The 19,455-nt window shown below is 35.7% G+C and overlaps 2 protein-coding genes and 1 long non-coding RNA gene across 8 annotated transcripts in view; 1 reads left to right on the top strand and 2 right to left on the bottom strand.

The window, feature by feature from the left end:
* The first annotated feature begins 1,681 nt into the window (after window positions 1–1,681).
* Window positions 1,682–9,127, top strand: rmdn1 (regulator of microtubule dynamics 1). Of its 2 annotated transcripts, none has more exons than XM_007238647.4 (10): window positions 1,682–1,905; window positions 4,787–4,925; window positions 5,369–5,456; window positions 6,814–6,973; window positions 7,117–7,206; window positions 7,313–7,368; window positions 7,670–7,757; window positions 7,858–7,888; window positions 7,986–8,119; window positions 8,909–9,127. In XM_007238647.4, exons 1-10 carry the CDS (start codon window positions 1,795–1,797, stop codon window positions 8,951–8,953), a joined length of 942 nt encoding a protein of 313 aa, XP_007238709.3. In that variant the 5' UTR covers window positions 1,682–1,794; the 3' UTR covers window positions 8,954–9,127. The 2 variants fall into 2 exon arrangements, with proteins under 2 accessions (XP_007238709.3, XP_015458304.3); XM_015602818.3 differs by having other exon boundaries at window positions 1,685–1,905; window positions 4,820–4,925.
* On the bottom strand, window positions 2,389–3,138 carry LOC125802334 (uncharacterized). Of its 4 annotated transcripts, none has more exons than XR_007439370.1 (4): window positions 3,055–3,138; window positions 2,858–2,890; window positions 2,726–2,824; window positions 2,389–2,476 (listed from the first exon to the last, which is right to left on the bottom strand). It is a non-coding gene; the product is annotated as an uncharacterized LOC125802334 (long non-coding RNA). The 4 variants fall into 4 exon arrangements; XR_007439371.1 differs by having other exon boundaries at window positions 2,759–2,824; window positions 2,858–2,956; XR_007439368.1 differs by having other exon boundaries at window positions 2,858–2,956.
* Window positions 9,128–9,851: 724 nt separating the features above from the next.
* The window catches only part of LOC103040182 (NEDD4-like E3 ubiquitin-protein ligase WWP1), a 50,535-nt gene continuing 40,931 nt past the window's right edge, over window positions 9,852–19,455 (bottom strand). Inside the window, exons 19-26 of one of the 2 annotated variants that reach the window (XM_049480024.1) lie at window positions 18,280–18,413; window positions 17,587–17,727; window positions 17,372–17,492; window positions 15,312–15,416; window positions 15,093–15,189; window positions 14,895–14,967; window positions 13,562–13,732; window positions 9,852–13,183 (exon numbers count right to left, since the gene is read on the bottom strand). In XM_049480024.1, coding sequence (XP_049335981.1) covers window positions 13,633–13,732; window positions 14,895–14,967; window positions 15,093–15,189; window positions 15,312–15,416; window positions 17,372–17,492; window positions 17,587–17,727; window positions 18,280–18,413 — 771 coding nt within the window. In that variant the 3' untranslated portion in view covers window positions 9,852–13,183; window positions 13,562–13,632. Of the gene's footprint in view, window positions 13,184–13,561; window positions 13,733–14,894; window positions 14,968–15,092; window positions 15,190–15,311; window positions 15,417–17,371; window positions 17,493–17,586; window positions 17,728–18,279; window positions 18,414–19,455 lie in introns of those variants that run through there. The other variant, XM_022673411.2, reaches the window with a different exon arrangement.

Genomic DNA, 19,455 nt, shown 5'->3' on the forward strand with positions numbered 1-19,455 from the left:
TCCAAATCATCACTGATTGTGGAAACTTCACACTAGACCTCAAGCAGCTTAGACTGTGTGCCTCTCCACTATTCCAGACTTTGCTCCCTTGATTTCCAAATGAAATGCTAAATTTACTGATGATCAGTGATGGTTGGAAGGACTTCACTGTCATACCCACTGTTAATTCCCCCTGAACATTTAAGAACTGTGTGCACTTATTCCCTTTGTCAGCCTTAAGCAATTATACCACTATATTTGCACTACTGTTATACGGGTTCTGTTTATACTTGTACTGTCATTTCCTCTTTAATCTCCCCCTCACGACTATTGCACTATTGTCTTGTGTCTTTTTGCCTCTGTGTCCTTGTTGTATTGTACATATAGAGTCTCCCATTATTTTATATTTATAATCTTATTTTCTGAACTTTCTGTAACTTTTGGGAAGGAGAGTAACGTAATTTCAATTCTTTGTATGTCCTCTACATATGCAGTATTGACAATAAAACTACTTGACTTGATTTGCTTCCCTCTACTGACAATTATGGAAATGCAGATTTTATATTCTAGCAGGGCTTGGCACACTGCCTACACTGCCAAAAGTACCAATTGGTCTTATATAATATTTTAATTTTCTGAGACACTGATTTTTGGATTTTTATTGGCTGTAAGCCATAATCATTATCATCAATAATAAAATATCACTCTGTGTGTACAATTTAATTGGAATGCTCTTATTGAAAATATTCACTGAGGTAAAGGATGATGGAATCCTTTTATATAAGGTGTATAAAACAAAGTAAAAGAAATACACTTAAATATCCCCCATGCAATTCTCTAATAAATATATAATAAGATATAAACAATATTTTACATTTTGAGGTAACTGTGATAAAAACCTGGCTTATCTTTTTTTTATTGTAATACGGTCTTTAACTTTTAGAAAAAATTACCATTTGTTTCTCCTATGCGAATGCAAATATTTCTTTTTTTTTTTTACTTCAAAACACAAGTTGTTACATTGAATTAAAAAAAACAAACAAATCTCTTGAAACTGCTGTTAATTGTTTATTCTTTCGGCACAGAATTAAATGTGCCGAAAAAGTCTAAAGAATATACCCACATTTATTATTTTTGGAATATCAGAATATATAATAATTAGTAGAATATTTCATAAAAAGCCTTAGAATTGTTAAAAAAAAATATATGGTAACATATATGTATGTGTGTGAGAGAGAGAGGTGATCCCCATTGTCTACACTCTATATCTGACAGTTTACAGGCTCTGAAACACACACAGCTCCAGATTAAATGTAATATATTAATAATACACAGAATAAAGGTGTGAATTTCTCTCAGAGCGGAGAGAAACCGAGCACTTCTTCCGCATCATTATGCGTGTCGTCAGCGGATATTACGAACCGACAGACCAAAACAAATGTTGTGGGTTGCCAGGTGTAGATAAACCCCCGAGCTACACTCCAGGTTTTAACACAAATTACATTAGCTTAAAACGCAATTTAAACTTGTTATGTGCATACATACATACACAGTACCAGTAAAACGTTTGACCACCTCTTCTTATTCAATGTTTTTCTCTATATCCACTATTAAAATCTTTAATAATCTTCTTAATCCTTAAGAAAAAGAAAGTATTAGAGAAGAGGGTTTGTAGAGGATCTGGCAGCCCCGGCTCTGACGCTGTGTGGTATACAGCGCTCGGGTTACACGGCGCTTCGCCCGCTCTCAGGTTCACTTCCATTCAGCCCGTCTGATAGTGGAGGTCGCTGAGCTGGGGGTCAGTGGAGCTGCAGAATGGCCTCTGTAGCTGCGGTCCGGGCGGGTTTCAGAGCCGCGGGGAGGGAGCTGAAGAGCCGGGTCAGCGGGCAGCAGCAGCTCGGGCCCTTCCGGAGGATCTCAACTCGTGTAACTAAGAATTTATCTTGATCTTAAACCTCTCTGATCTTACAGCTGTTCACCTGTGATTCTCTTATGATATTACCTGTGATTTGTCTCTTAAATTACCTGTGACACTAACTGATATCATAGCTGTTTACCTGTAATTTGTCTCAGTTATTACCTGTGATACTCCTCTAATATTTCCATTTGATTCTCCTCTGATAGCATAGCTATTCACCTGTGTTACTCCCCTGATATCATACCTGTTTACCTGTGAAACTCCTGATATTAACTGCGATACTCCTCTAAAACCATAGTTGCTTAACTGTGATTTTCCTCTGATATCATAGTTGTTCACCTGTAATACTCCTCTTATATCATATAGCTGTTCACCTGTGTTACCACTTTGATATTAGAGCTGTTTACCTGATAACATAGCTGTTTACCTTTGATACTCCTCTAAACCATATCTGTTTACCTGTGATTTTACACTGATATCATAGCTGTTTACCTGTGATTCTCATCTGATATTATGTCTGATGCTCCTCTGATACTCTGATATTACCTGTGATACTCCTCCTCTATCATAGCTGTTCACCTGTGATACTTATCTGATATCATAGCGGTTCACCTGTGATACTCCTCTGATATCTTAGCGGTTCACCTCTAGTACACCTCTGATATCATAGCTGTTTACCTGTGATTCTCATCTGATATTATGTCTGATGCTCCTCTGATACTCTGATATTACCTGTGATACTCCTCCTCTATCATAGTGGTTCACCTGTGATACTTCTCTATCATAGCTGTTCAACTGTGATACTCCTCTGATATCATAGCTGTTCACCTGTTATACTCCTCTGATATCATAGCTGTTCACCTGTTATACTCCTCTGATATCATAGCTGTTCACCTGTTATACTCCTCTGATATCATAGCTGTTCACCTGTGATACTTATCTGATATCATAGCGGTTCACCTGTGATACTCCTCTGATATCATAGCTGTTCACCTGTGGTACTTCTTCTCTATCATAGCTGTTCACCTGTGATACTTCTCTGATATCATAGCTGTTCACCTGTTATACTCCTCTGATATCATAGCTGTTTACCTGTGATACTCCTCTAAACCATAGCTGTTTACCTGTGATTTTACACTGATATCATAGCTGTTTACCTGTGATACTCCTCTGATATTATAGCTGTTTACCTGTGAGACTCCTATATTACATTTGATACTCCTCTGATATTATAGCTAGTGTTTTACTATGTGAAACAGTAGATTATTCTGAGCATGATCTTTCCAGCTGCAAACTAACTAGTTACAGGACTTGTTACAGAGTAGCTTCAGTGTTTTTCTGCGCACCTATAGTTATAAATGTACAGTGGACCAGTCAGCCCCCAGCAGCAGTGGGTTATATCTGCACTCTGAACTGCACTAGCTAGTAGATTAGTAGATCTAGGGGAAAGAGCACAGAGCCTCTGACAGGAGCATGATTTACCCAACACTGTAAAAAGTTGCTTAAAGTCCATATGCTAAAAGTGCAGGGTAAAACACTTTAAACACTTGCATTGTTGTACACTCTATTCACAGTGGATACGTCTGGTGACATATGTGTGCTGTGCAAAAAAGCTGTGGAAGTTTACTTACAGCACACTGTCCTTCACTCTAACTCATTAAGTCTCTTAGTGACACATACTGAACATCTTGAGAGACAGTGTGTGAATGTGTGTTCATCCATCTGACTATATTTACAGAATGTAAATGTACTGTGTTGTGCTGGAAATAAAACTAGCTCCTTTAAAAGTAACTTTTGCTTCTTCTATGGCATTAATTTAATTTTTTCGGAGGAAAATATTATTTTTGAAAGCTTTGGAGTCCCTGTGGATATATCAAATATAAAATTCTATTTTGAATTTTGATAACAAACTGATCGTTTGAATCAGATGTTTTAAACCAAGGAGGCACCCAAAACATGCAGGAGTGGGTTACCTGCAACAAGTGAAACAACACCGGTTTAGTAATTTTATGACAAGAATGTAAGAACATATTTAGGATATAAACAGCCAAATATACTTAATTTACATATTCTTGCACATTTACACATTTTTATTTATGATCCACTTGTACCTCTCATTGTAATGGGGGTAGATATGCCTTTTAACATTATATAAAATATTTAAAAGAAGGTGCAGTTTAACCAAAAATTTGGTTTGTTGCCTGGGGGCAGGCAATTCTATGCCATAGAGGGTTAACAATGTAAATGCTTTAATGAAATGTTTTACTCCCCATATAACTAGTTTTAATATGATTTCTAGAATAAAACATTAAAATATCATTGTTGTTGCATTTATGTTACATCAGGATTAAAACCTTAAAAAGTCGTTCTTTATCACAATAAGCTCTCTTTAGTTCTAATTCTATGATGTGTAAATGTGCAGAAAAATTATTAATCTGCTGTTCTGATATCTTCATGTTCACAGTAGCTCTTGGATCAGCACCAACATCATACACTATACTGATCAAATGCTAGTTAATCATCTATATTACCAGTATAGGGTGTGTTTTCACCTAGTTGATTAGCTTTTTAACCACCATGAAGCATTGCTGTGAGGATTTTATTGCATTCAGCGTTAATGAGGTCAGGGTTTGGATGATCACCAAGTCACCTCACCCCCAACTTAACTCCCCAACTAATCCAAAAAGTATTGGATGGAGCACCATCATTCAAGAGAACACAGTTCTTCCGCTGTTTGCTCCACAGCTTTTCTACAGGAACTGGACAGTCTGATGCCTTTAGATATTACTGCTTTTATCCATATACTGTTTAAATGCATGAAACCATTCAGGACATTTTTTACATGCTTTACATACTTTGTTTTCTGTCTGACTGTGTGGCTTCCCACAGGTGATATATTTTGTGTGTTTTGGCTCAAATCAGGCTAGAAAGACTGCATTCCTGGCTGCTATACCTGCTCTATCTTACCTGGGATATGAGGCTCACAAGAAAGTGTCGTTTGCAACCACAGTCTACGCACTTGACAAAGGTATTGCTTTTAATTATATACTTTATAAACTTAGGTTTTTAGGCCATATTGAATAAAACATTTTTTAACTATTAATAAATTAGTGGTTTAAGCCTGTAAAAATGCTAAATTAATGCATTTGTATTATGTTTTTTAATACATGTTTTTCATAGACATACTGTTTCAGTCAGGTTGATACAGTAGTGACAATAGAGGCTTCCAAGGGGGAAAAAAAACTAAATTTACACAAATACTTATACTTATAATCTATAATGTGTTAAATACTAGAAATAATAATTATATTTATGATACTATTTATACTAAAGATCAGATTAATGAGGAAACATGGATTATTAAACATGGTTAAACATGGGTTGGTTTGAGCTGAGAAGTTTACTGCTGTTCCATCACTTTATGACTAATTCTGTGCATGTTTTCGCCCCTCTTTTCTCCTCTCTGATCAGCTGACGAGGTTATAGAACGAGCAGATTACCTGTACAGCTGTGGAGAGACTGAGAAACTCTACCAGCTGCTGCTGCAGTATAAGGACAGGTAAGAAAAATCCTCTGTTGATTTAGATATGAATAAACTTGTTTAGCCACCCTGAACATGATAGTCATACTCTAACAGTGAGTGAACTGGGGTGAGTGTTATTTGCGGGCAGTGTCCTGGAGTACCCTCTGAGTGCACTCTCTTTTCAGAGATGAATAACAGACAATGGTGGCTTTGATGGCTTTGAGAACCAGCTGAATTTGGCTGAGGAAACTTTAGAGATAGGATACAATGTGCCTGCTTGGAAAGGTATGCATGCTGCTTTGAGCAAAGTTTTCAATATTTTGATAAAAAAAAAAAACAGTCTCAAAATATACAAAAGTTCTTTATGCAATGCAATAGAAAAGAACCATGTTTGTAAAAGAAATTTGTGAGTATAAAGGCAGTTCGACCCCAAATTTCAAAATCAGTCCAATCAGATTTAATAAAACTCTAGTGGTCCTTGACATTGAATGTTTTTTTCAAGTTAATACAGAATTGTTTATATCATTTAGTAAAGCATTGCCAATATTTTTTTTTTATTTTTATTGTATGCTGATTGATGATGTTTTCTTTAAGCCACTAGATATTAAAAGAAACTGCTTTTCTAAGATTTTAAACCCCAATTGCACAAGAACACACAATGCCTTTTTTTTAATATGCAGGTGTCTTTAATTTGCACTAGTGAGTGCAAATATATATATAGCTCTGAAGAGACCACTTCAGTTTCTGAATCAGTTTCTCTGATTTTGCTCCTTATAGGTATATGTTTGATTAGGTCAGAAATCAATATTTGGTGGAATAATCCTGGTTTTTAATTACAGTTTTCATGCATCTTGGCATGTTCTCCTCCACCAGTCTTACACACTGCTTTTGGATAACTTTATGCCACTCCTGGTGCAAAAAGTCAAGTAGTTCAGCTTAGTTTGACGGCTTGTAATCATTCATATTCCTCTTGATTATATTCCAAAGGTCATTTTTAAATGGTCTCTTATTTTTTCAGAGCTGTATATGCAAATACTCAAATATTGGGAAATAAATAACCAGTGATTACTTATTTATCCTTTATGTGAATATCAAGCTAAATCTTCAAATCTTTAGATTAAAATTAAGCTGAACTGCATACATAATGTACATACTGGTAGCACCAAGATAAGGGTTCTTTAAGCTTTGCCATAAAAGAAGAAGAAATTTGTGAAGAACTGGTAAAAAAAATCTTTTTAAACCTATTTTTAAAATCTATTTAAACATCAAAAATACAAAATTGGTAATACAAAGTCAGATGTTCCAATGGGAAATGGGAGCTGGCTTGATGATCTTTCATTATTTCTTATAAAGTTACCAGTATTTCACTTAGTTATGTTTCCTGTTTCTCCAGTGATGATGCTGAGTTCTTGTGGAGGCTGGCACGGGCTTCACGAGACCTTGCCTTAGTACCCAACGTTGCTGCTGACCAGAAGAAACAGCTCACCTATGAAGCCTTTGACTACGCCAAAAAAGCACTGGAGAAGAATGAAGCCTGCTTTGCTGCACACAAGGTAAACGGTGTCCTTTAGTGAAAGATAAATGGTCTCACACTACGGCATTGCTCAAATAACTTTTTGATGCAACTTTTATTTATTTTTATTTTTTAATAATGTGAATGTGCTTTTCTTTTGAAAAAAATCTTCACTTTTTTAAGTGGTATGCCATCTGCCTCAGTGATGTGGGTGATTATGAAGGAGTCAAAGTTAAAATTGGAAATTCCTACATAATTAAGGACCATTTGGAGGTAAGTTGATTATAGTAATAATTTTTGCGAATAACACAATGGGAAACATACAGATAACAGAATCAGAGAATAAAATTTCTATTGTAACAGAATGTTGTTTCTACAGAGAGCCATAGAGCTGAATCCGAAAGATGCTACATCTATCCACATCTTGGGTTACTGGTAAGTGTCATCTGTTCAGCCTCTGGTTTTAAAGATTTGTTACACCATTTAAGATAAAGGTACTTCAAAAGTGTTTTTTGAGTGATGCCACAAAGAAAATACTTTTTATATAAAAAAAAGCAAAGTTGTTTCTTACATGGCATCACTCAAATAGCAATTTTAAGAATCTTTATGTATGAGAGAGTAGAATACTTGTTAAAATTCCACTATTATTTTTCTGACAGTGTAAGAGAGTGAACAGCCCTAAACAACCAGGGGAACTGTTAAGCTCATTTGTTCTATATATTTTTTTTTTATTCAGGTGTTTCGCCTTTGCTGAGTTGCCGTGGTACCAGCGTAAAGTTGCAGCGGTTATATTTGCATCTCCCCCCACTGCTACATACGAAGAGGTAAAATGCTAAATGCAAAATCTAACCTCTGCCTCACAGGTCTTTTTACATAAGTTCTTAAACTTGACTGACAGTGACATAAATCCTTTTGCCTTAATAGGCTTTGGCTTATTTTCTGAAAGCTGAAGACGGTAAAGTATTAATATTTTCCTAAACTTGATTAAATTAAACCTTTACCTGACAGTTATGGGGAAACAAAAACATATATTTTGTTCTGCATCTTTGCAGTGGACCCAAATTTCTACAGCAAGAACCTTCTGATGCTGGGAAAGACCTACATGATGCTTAAGGACCAGGACAAAGCTCTTCTTTGGCTCCATAAAGCACGGGACTATCCAGCAATAACAGAGGAGGACAAGCAGGTAAGGAGCAACACAAAATAACATTAAAACCACATGCCTAATATTGTGTAGGTACATCTTATTCCTCCAAAACAGCTCTGATCTGTTGAGGAATGGCCTCCACTGGACTCCTGAAGGCTCCCTGTGGTTTCTGGTATCATAACCTCAGATCCTTTAAATCCTATGGGTTAAGAGATGGGTTTTGCAGTGTGCCAGGGTGTGTTATGCTGCTGAAAGGGGCCACTGCTATTAAGTATGCCATAAAGCTGCCATAAAGTGGTTTTGCAACTGTTATATTTGCCTACATTTGCACACCACATTTGCACTACACATTAGGTAGGTGGTATGTGTCAAAGACACAAGGTTTCTTTAGACATTTTTCTTTTTAAAAAGCAAAGCCTTTGCTCCTATTGGGCATTAATAAGCCCTGGGACTCTATGACCTAGACCATAGTTCACTGGTTGTTCCTCCATGGAGGACTGACCAATACATACTGGAAACACCTCACAAGGCCTGCCTGATGTCTTGGAGATGCTCCGACCCAGTCGTCAAGCCTTTACAGTTTGGCCATTTTAAAGTGTCTCAGATTTTTTTTTACATGTATCCATTTTTTTTCAAGTAATTCTAGTAATTTGACTTCAATATGTAACCGTTCACTTCCAGACTAGTATATAGACATTGTTCCCTTTGACATTGTAACAAGACACTCAATGATTAATTAATAGTTTTTCTCTTTTTTAACATTTTAATATTATGCCTGATGGGATGTACATATCCCTTTTCTCTCTAATTTATGGTTTTTTTTTTTAGGTTCATAAAGAAGCACTGGACCTGCTGAAGAAACTCGGTGGCTGATGGAAGTATCAGACAGTCACTGATAGTACCAGATATCACACAGAGCTGGACCCAACACATTGTTTCTAATGTTTTAGTTTTCCAAGCTGTATTTTTAATTCTAAAAGCCTTAAAATAAAAAGTTTGATTGTATTCTAAGGTAACAGTAATAAAATGTAAATAGTTTTAACTGCACCAAGTGTAAAAAGATTTTGCTTGTAATTAACCATGGCCCATTTTCTATATCATCATCGTAGGCTACATTCAAAGTCTCAGTTAAATCAGATTTTTGGCTTAGATCAGATTTATCTTGATGGTTCAGATTCATAATAACCTGCATATCTGTAATGTGACCAAATCTGTCCCTGAAAGAGTATATGAGCACAGACTGGTACAGTTATGAATGTAACAGCCTCAGTTTGTGCTGTGCTGCCTGTGTTGTTCCAAATTCTACATGCCAGAATCTGACTCCCCATTTGTAACATTCTTTAATGTGTTGTGAAGGATAGCTTAATATTAAGTTTTTTTTTTATTAACTGAAACAGGAATTGTAAGTGTAATGAGTTCGCATGTATGTATGCGAAGGGGAGTTGTATCCTGTAAGGAGACAGTATTTGGCACAACACTGGTGCTTGCTCTTTACATTCATGTCGCATGCCCCAAACTTAGTTACATATATGATCTATGACCACATACAGCTGACCGATCCGATTTAAAAAGAATAAAAGTGAAGAAAGTGGTCACTTGAGCCTAGTAGTATGTTAACATAACCTTATTATAATAATCACACTAGAGAATGAGTTCAGAGTGATGCTGGATTTACCAGGTAATACAGGCCATTTGATTTGTGCTTCCTGATTAACTCTACTATTGTTGAGTGGTGTGGTGAATTAGACCGGAAACAAAATCAAATTCAATGTAAAGATGGTCATATACATTTATTAAATATGGTTCTCTCCACAGGCAAGATCCAACTGATAACCCCCTTCCCTCCCAAGAAAACGAAAAAAAAAAAAAAAAAAACTAAACAAAAAGAAAGTAAAAGAAAAAAAAAATTACTGAAAACCATACCATTGCCAATTTGCCCCACCCCTCCTCTTGTCTCCTGCCATAGGACAAAATTGGAGGGTAGGTTTTCAATTTTCCATAAATCAAATGAGTCTATTAAACTGGATAAAGTAGATTAAAAATTAATATTTTATACACAAATCTCCAGCTGGGGGCATTTACAGTGTTTACAGTGTCTATCTACATGTGATATGTTACAGTTCATCTGATAGGAACAAGGCATCACAGAGCCTGTTGATGTTGCTGCTCCAAATACAACCAATTAAGTATTTTTTTTTCTATGATAGTTGCAAGTTAGTCTTTTGTGTTATACACTTTTTTTTCTTCAGTTGTAGATTTCAGGTGGAAGCACAGTACCGTGGTGATGAGGTTTTACTTAGCAACTGCTGCTGTTCAAGCCAATAGCTACAGACAAGAAGCGATGGAGTCCTCTTACCGTATGGCTTCACTCTTCAGTGAGGAGTAACTTTAACATTCATTATTTACAAAGACTAATGAACAAACTGAATTCCACCAACTATACTGATTTTTTTTTACTCTCATGATTTGATCAAAATTCAACAGCAGTAGCTTGCTGATAAACTCATTTGATTAAGTGGACAGAGCAGCTCCCTGCTCTAGTTATTTGACAGAAAGCACCAGAGGCAGATTTTGGTAGTTTTCACATTTACAAAGAAAATAACCAAAAAAAAGAAGAAAGAATTAAATAAATACATTTGAGAAAAAAAAACTAGACTAACAAAACAGCCTCTATAATTCCCGTTTCTGCCGAGGCCTGGACTGTCTCCGGGAAGCTTGTGAAATGTCTACTACAGGTGCTTTTATACGATATTTAAAGGAAAAAAACGAAAGAAAAATGTGGAGACCTGGGAAAGAGTAATAATCTCAGTGATAACGTCCTTTGTAAAAGTTAAAAAAAAGAAAGAAAAAAAAAAGCACATAATGCATCTGCTCATTCATTGATTCTTATGAAATAAAGGGTATTAAAACAAGCATATCCTGCTTATGTTGGAGTAACTGTCTCTACTGTCCAAAAAAGCCTTTTTTTGCTAGATTTTGGAGCTTTGATGTAAGGATTTGATTGCAATCAGCAACTAGAGCATTAGCGAGGTGCACCATCATTTCAGAGAACACAGTTCTGTATAACTCTGGTATAAAAATGGTATAAATATATACCATGTATACCACACACAGGTATACATTTTTTTATTTGTCAATTTTTAAGGGTAAAGTATTGATGAGTCCAACAACATCAGTTCCTTAGGATGAGCTTTAGGCAGAACATCTTCAGTATAAATGTGACTATTGCATCATATGTCCAGAATCCCTGTGTTCATCTCTTTAACAATCAAATGTCAAGAACAAAGTCAAACAGGCAGTAATACATTAACCTGAAACAATGATAAAGATTAAAACAAAGTGAAACATGCTTGGTGGCAAAGCTCAAGAGAGACAGTACTCAGACTCACTTATGTTAAACCACAGGGATTTTTATACTTGGTCTTTGTACAAATATGTCCTCTCACAGCAATGGTTGATAATTGGCCAAGCTTTACAGAACACTGGCAAGAATTCTGTTCATCTTTGTGAGAAATAAGCATATCAAATCACCTTCTTTAAAATGTTTAAGGGAAAACTACAATTAAATTAAACAAGCAATGTTTAAAATGTTTAATTTGATTATTCTCACCCATTAAGTGTAGTGGTTTCAGTTTCTACTGAAAGGTTCATGCTATAGACTTAGTATAATTAGCTTGAATATACGTATAAATATATTTTATATTTACTGCTGTTAAATAACGGGCATATTTTTAAGATGTGTATGTGAACTGTCTTCAAACCAGTTAAAAACCAGAAAGAGATGAAGAATTAAATCATATTGGATAAGTGACTGTCTAGAACACTTTTCTAAATAAAGAAAATTGTTATTAAAAAAAAAAAAATCTCAGATCAGCCTAAAGGAGATTTTTGCCAGTATCCTGTAAAACCTGTCCAACCTAGCAACATATGCTTTGTGATTAACCATTTTTGGGAAGAGCATGCACATGTCACATCCTGGGAGATTTACCCTTCTGTATTTTATTTATAATTGGGAACGTACAATAAATGTTTTTTTTTTTAGATATAGTTGTAATTTATTTACTAGCTGTGTCCAAAACCCTATGTACCCTATTCCCTTTCCTCTACATGCAAAAATCCAAAACACCATTTCCAAAGCACTATTACAGGAGAATAATATAATAGAGTGTTGAATGAACACCACATCTACCTAGCTGAGTGAGTACGAGCTCAGTATGTGACAATCTGCCGTCGCATATATAACAATCTAATTGTCGGTTTTCCTTAACTATGTTTCATGCAAATCTTTAAACCAAACAACAAAGTGAATTACAGGTAATTAGTAGCTGGTAGGAGGGTAGACTATTTTTTACAATATATATTATAGTGCATTTATTATAGTGTTATATTTTCGGGTTTGGGATTTTTGTGGTCCACTGTTTTAGAATACCACTTCAGAATGTCAGAATTTCAGAGTAGTGCACTATAGAGTGAATAGGGCACAGTTTTGGACACAGCTAATGTTTTGTATCACTACACTGGGAGCCTCTTTATTTTGTGAGCATCCAAACCGACACTTTAACCTAAAGTCTTCAGATCTACTCTAGAAAAGTCTAAAAAAGTGAAGAGAAGATGTAAAGTAATTCTAAAGACTTAACTCTGATATGCCATATAAAATGATGCTGAATGCTTCCTTCTGCTTGCCAGCTAGTCTGAAGTTTAAGACAATCTATTTTTCCAGTAGTCTAAACCAAAGAGAACCTGCGTAGCCTTGAATATAACTTGACAGGCATATATATGTTAAGCAAATATGGTAAGAGAGAAAGTAAGACTGAGCTAGCCTTTCCCTGTGAATTCATTTTCTGAACAAGGACACTGAGAACCTAAAGTAGATAACCTGTGTATAATGCAGCAGCTAAGTAGAGGAACAAAAATACTTCTGGTCTAAAGTGACAAACAGCAATACTGTCAGACTGAACCCAGGTCTTTTGGATGATATGCAAACCAAACGGAGTAATGGATTTGCTGCATGGTGTGTTTGTGCGTCTGGGGAGGGGAGAGGGGTGGGGGTTTGATCTTCTCTGGAGACAGCCATGCAAGTGCAGCACGATCACAACTAAAGATCTAAAAAAGAAAAAGAAAAAAAAACAAAAACAAAAAAAAAGGAAAAAAAATAAATAAAAGAAGAAGAAAACCCAGGCACCAGACCAAACACTACAATCATCCTTTAAGAGCTCTATAAAACTAGAGCTGTAGGTATGTTTTAATTATAAAATCCTCTCTTGATTTTTTTATTTTGTCAATCTCCTTTAAAAACAACCAAAAGGAAAAGACTATTACTGTTTTTAGATTTCTGCTTTTAAAAGATAAGAAAAAGCTGAAATGCTTGCATAATCATGGGGAATAATGTCATGGAGATTGCTAAATGAGGTTTAAGATTAAGATTTGGTTTAAAATGACAAAATAGCTTATGTACATTGGTAGTTATCTGTGCAATTTTACTTTTTTTGTAATCTTTTTTTTTCTCCCCCTCATGGACTTGGCTGGGCACGGCTGTAGAGAGGAACTGCTCTCTACTCTTGGCCAAATCCTTCTGTTTCCTCAATTGCAAAAAGCAGCTTCTCTTTCAACTGTTCAAAGCTTTTATAGGGGGGCAAGTCCAGTCGATTGAAGCTGAAAACATCAGAACAGAAAAACACAAATTAGAAATCACACTTTCCAACTTTAAATACACAAGACTGGTTACTTTTGGTGAAAATTATAAATGTCACAGTAACACAGAAACTTTATATCTCCAAAATAGCAACTTTACAGAACTTTATTTTAACCTAATTTTTCGGTCTTATTAGAGAGAGAAAAAAAAATCCTCCTTCTCTGAAGTTGCCCCACTCACTAGAATCCCCCCTGCACAACCAGGAAGGTGCACAAGCACAAGCAAATCAGATACCAACACAGCATGACCGGACTGTCGGAGGAAAGCACTGGATCACCAGCTCTGATACATTAACTTAAAGATGCTTATGCCAGTCAGCTTCACAATGGGAGTGACCGAGGGGAGAGAACAGCATCTATCCACCCAGAGAAAGCATGGCCCTTTATGCTCTCTCAGGTTTCAGCTGCCGCTGGTGGTGCAGCCGGACACGGGATTCAAACTTACAGTACAAATCTCAGGCCATACGATCGTAAGTCTCCCAAGCCACTCCGAGCCCAATTTCAGAGATTTATAATGAAATTCAGCTCTGGAAAAAATTGAGACACCTTCAGTTTCTGAATCAGTTTTTCTGATTTTGCTATTTTCATGTAGATGTTTAAGTGAAATAAACATCGTTGTTTTATTCTATAAACTACGAATTTCTCCCAAATTCCAAATAAAAATATTGTCATTTAGAGCATTTATTTGCAGAAAGTGAGAAATGGCTAAAATAACAAAAACGTTGCAGAGCTTTCAAACCTCAAATAATGGAAAGAAAACAAGTTATAGGAGTTGAGAAATCAATATTTGGTGGAATAACCCTGGTTTTTGAACTCAGTTTTCATGCATCTTGGCATGTTCTCCTCCACCAGTCTTACACACTGCTTTTGGATAACTTCTGGTCCACTCCTGGTGCAAAAATTCAAGCAGTTCAGCTTGGTTTGATGGCTTGTGATCATGCATCTTCCTCTTGATTATATTCCAGAAGTTTTCAATTTGGTAAAATCAATGAAACTTAAAATTTTTAAGTGGTCTCTTATTTTTTTTCCAGAGCTGTAAAAGAGCTATAACATTTTCAGTAACGTAATATAATGTCAATGAGACAAAATATAATATAAAAATATATAAAAGCTAATGCTTTACCATGTATGACTGCGAGGAAGCCAAGTGTCCTTGCCAACCTTCTCGATGCAGAATTTCTGAGGTCCGTTACTCCCTATTAAAAAATATTATGGAAAATATTAAATACAGAAGACAATGTAAGCATTTACAAATGTGTAGGTATAATTCAGTTACTGATCACTCTGATCTGTGTAGTTTAAACTGTATTTTTATGCTCACCCATGAGCTCAGCAAAGCCCCCCAGAGGCAGCCTGCAGGTGCCAGTGACAAACTGCAGCAGTCGCAGACGAACCTCATTGTCCACCTCTTTCACAAACTGCACACACAGCACATTTCACATATGACTTTCCAGACAAAGAAACCAAGCCAACAAGAAGAAATGAGGTGATCTGCCCAATTTGATGAGAAACTGAGGAGCACTGAACAGAGTTACCACACCTGCCAGAACCACATGATCTGCTTGCTGTTTCTGGTGTAGTGGCGATACACAGTGTTCCTCTGCCAGTCCTGCAGATCCACCTCCTGCATCCCGCAAAGCATTACCTAACAAGCAAGCACACAAAACACACACTTTTAAAACTCTCATACGCGGGTCCGCTCGGATCCAGCGCGGGACATTTTTCATGCAAAATGAATGCCCCTGCCGCTTCCACAAGTGATTAATTGCAGGAGGGAGGTCTAATTCAGTGGTGAGGATTTGGTTCGACTTTAGAAGGTCTGATAAACTTCAGTTTGCTGCAAATTGTGCCGGAGAGTGGAGCCGACCAGCAGCGGTAACGTTAATACATCTAATCTCTTCCACCACCTGAAATAACTCCACTACATACAATATTTTCCTTATACTGACTGAAGCACTTTTATAGCTTATGTTGTAACTAAGTTAACTTTATGAATCCTTTAGGTTTGTTTTTTTGACAGGGATAGCATGTTCCTTTTATGTATATGACTACTTCTTGTATTCTGGCTAAAGCACTTTTGTAGCTTATGTTGTAACTGAGTTATTTATAATTCTTAAAGCCTATAGGTTTGTTTATTTGAGGGGAAAATCTTGTTGTTTTTATGTATATGAAGGCTTCTTGTATTCTGGCTGAAGCACTTTTGTAGCTTATGTTGTAACTAAGGTATTTAGAATTCATAAAGCCTACAGGTTTGATTACTTGACGGGGATGTCATGTTCCTTTTATGTATATAAAGGCTTCTTGTATTCTTTATCCTGGTTGAAACACTTCTGCTTTGATCTGTTAAATATGTTTACAAAAGAGTAAGACGCTCTGCCACTGTTGTAATTTAAAGTTATTTTTAGTTAGTTAGTTATATAGGCTTATTTTTAAAAGGGATGTCGTGTTTATATTTTGCTATATGCAAATAAAAATGAGCATTGATTTATTTTGATTTTTTTTATAAAGTTTTATATTTTATAAAGTATTATAAAGTTTTTTGTGAAAGTAGGTTTCAAAGACTTAAATTAAAATTTCAGACAGTAGTGTACTGATTTCCATTGCAGGGATTCTTAGCCGTTTTCCGAGGCCTTCAAAGTATTTATATCGATATTGAAATTATATCGTATCGACCGAAATTAAGGAATATATCGTGATAAAAAGTCCAGCACTACGTGCAACCTAAAAACTCTAAAAGCATTCATTAGAAGGGGTGACCACAAACACTTGGGCACACTGTAAAGCAAGAAAATGTTTACCAGAGATGTCAACAACATGAATTCTCTATTAATAATGATCCTACTAATCACTGACAAATATTTGTATTAGCAGTGACATAAACTGCTCAAACTATCCAGGATCTCTCTCTTTTTTTAGGACATTTCAAACCATTTTCTCATTTCTTATGTCATTCATGAATTTCTGTGATTAAATTTCCAGTTTTCCAGTGAACTCTGGACACACATGTTAGACAATTAAAGAAAAGAAAAAACAAACAAACATAAGCCTAATATTATACCTAAAATATGAGAACATAGGCAACCATTTTTTTTTACTTTTTAAATAAGTCTATTGCAGTTTTCACTCTTTTTGAACAGTACCAAACTACAAAATAAAGCTAAGATCAAACTAAAAATATCCAGCCCAACCCTACTCAAGCCCAATCATGTTCTGTCTGAGACTGACCCAGAAGGGGGGTAGTGGGGCCAATTCCCTACTCAGAAGATGCATTTTTGCTCACTTGTGGTGTGTATGTAAGATGCCTATACTTTCTGATTTCTGCCCCAAAAATGTCCATAGTCTTGCTTGGTGGGTGCAGGCGCAAACAAAGAATCTACCCTCTAATACAATTACAGAAGAAATACTACAGCAGCACAACTTAAGACTTGAAGGCCTTTAACTCGTTCAATTTGATGTTTTATAAACCTACAGGTATTTTTTTTTTTTTTTGCCAGTCAACTTAACATCTCTAATGTGTGACCTACAAATAAATATATAACTGCTGACACATCACTAAGTGTGTAAAAGCAGAACTCTCTCAGATCCAGAACTAGACCTCACCTCCAACTCCTTCTCATCGAAATACTGCAGCCACTGCAGGGGAACCACCTCATTGAAGCCATCCAGAAACGCTTTGGTCTGTCCCTCTACACCTCGGGAAAACCGCCATTCTGCCATCAGCCTGCAGAGGGCACACAAAACACATCTGCATTAGTCATCCTGCGCTGCAGTCGCATCACGCTGTGCCCATCTGGTCGTGAAACAAAAGCTCGTACCCGATATACTCCTCTTTGTTCTCCTCTGTCACCAGAATGTTCGCCCCGTCTGGTTTCAGGTCGTGGGAGGTGATTTTGCCCAGGATTTCCATGTCAACAGAGAAATACATTTCTAAACTGCACTCTTCAATATTGTTGTCCCTGCACAAATAGAGAGAAAGAACAGTGAGCATACACATTACAAATGTATAATCTTTAATAAATTAAAGAGAGTACAAATGTCTTATTTAAAGTGTCTAAAACAATAAATGTCTAATATGCAAAAACAAAAGGTGAAAATCTAAATAGTGGCTTCAATTGAAAAAATATATTATATAATTTAGATTTGATTTAACTTAAAAAGATCTAAAGGCTATTCAATTATTTAATCATTACTTTATTCTCAGGAAGAAAAGTTAAATAGCCTTCAATTATTGGCTATATTATCTATATATACATATTTTTTTTATTTTACTTAAGTTTAGATCACATAATATTAATTGAACCAAGTGTTCATCTTTGCTGCACATTATTAGCATTATATGATACTATTTTGTTTGTGACATTTTTTATTGATTTTTACAAGGCTTCAATTCCTATTTAACACAAACATGCATTAGCACAGATCAAATTTCAGATACACACATACAAACACAATCACAGGAAATGTGCTTAAAAAGAGCTGTATGTGAAGAGAGTACAGACAGCCCATACCTGATCCAGATCAGAGAGTTGTAGAACTCTGGATCAATTGACTCCAAGTCCTTCAGGATTAGCTTCTTGTTGAGCATGCGCTTGTAGAAAGGCAGGGAGAAGCCTGTGTCGATAAACTTTCCGTGGAAGAGTGCCTACAGACACACAGCACATGAAGACACTCATAAACCAGCACATACCTGTCCTTGTTTAATAATGTACAACAATACAGAACATGTACACTGCACCAAGCTCTGTTTTAGAGCTTGTTAGAATGGTCTCTTAATTGGATATAAATCCTCTGAAGCGATGTATATAACCATAACAGACAATAACTCTGCCTCATTAAAACAGTGCAATTAATGTGCATCATTAGCCATTCATAGATGGACCAGTTGTATCTGTTTAGAATGGTCAGTGTCACTGAATAAATGTGTATCGATTAGATCATGAGAAAAGCCTTTTAAAAACAAATTTAACTTGATCTTTCTTACATCTTTTTAATCTGGTTCAATAAATATGTTATAGCATCAGCAATAAAACCTTTTATGAAACACCATAACAAATCTTTACTGTTTGTGGTGGTGATTAAAATGATAATGAGAACATAAAGTGTTTATAGGAGGTTTAGGAGTAGACAGAATCGTTTGTGCATGTAAATGATTTTCATTATTTACAATATATAATATTTTAAATAACTGCTGTTGGTCTTAGACGAGACTGGAGTAAAAGTACAAGTACTCAATCACAAAAGTGATCTTTAAGTGTTCTTTAAGCACCACATTTAAGTGTGTGAGTACTAAAGAACTAAACATTTTTATACTTAAGTACTGCAGAAGTATTTTTTTTTTGTAAAATGTAGTACTGAAGTACTGAAAGTAAAAGTAAAATACTGTGTTATTAGTGTAGTTATTAAAGAAATCAGTGGAAAGTTCTCTGAGTGACAGGCAGAATGGGAGCAGCGAGATCTTATAAGGTCAGCTTGATCACTTGATTCACTCAATGATGAGAAAGCTTCATCAAACCCAGTGAATGGATCAAAGTAAAAGTATTAAAATCAGCGAAAATATGTAGTGAAGTAAAAGTGGAAGTAAAAATAATACTCCAGTAGATACAGATACAGTATTTTTGTACTTAAGTACAGTAGTATAGTGGTTCTACTCCCTTACTATACATATCTCTCAGACACAATAAAAA

This window comes from Astyanax mexicanus, chromosome 6 (assembly GCF_023375975.1).
Source record: "Astyanax mexicanus isolate ESR-SI-001 chromosome 6, AstMex3_surface, whole genome shotgun sequence".
In the NCBI taxonomy this organism is placed as follows: Eukaryota; Metazoa; Chordata; class Actinopteri; order Characiformes; family Acestrorhamphidae; genus Astyanax; species Astyanax mexicanus.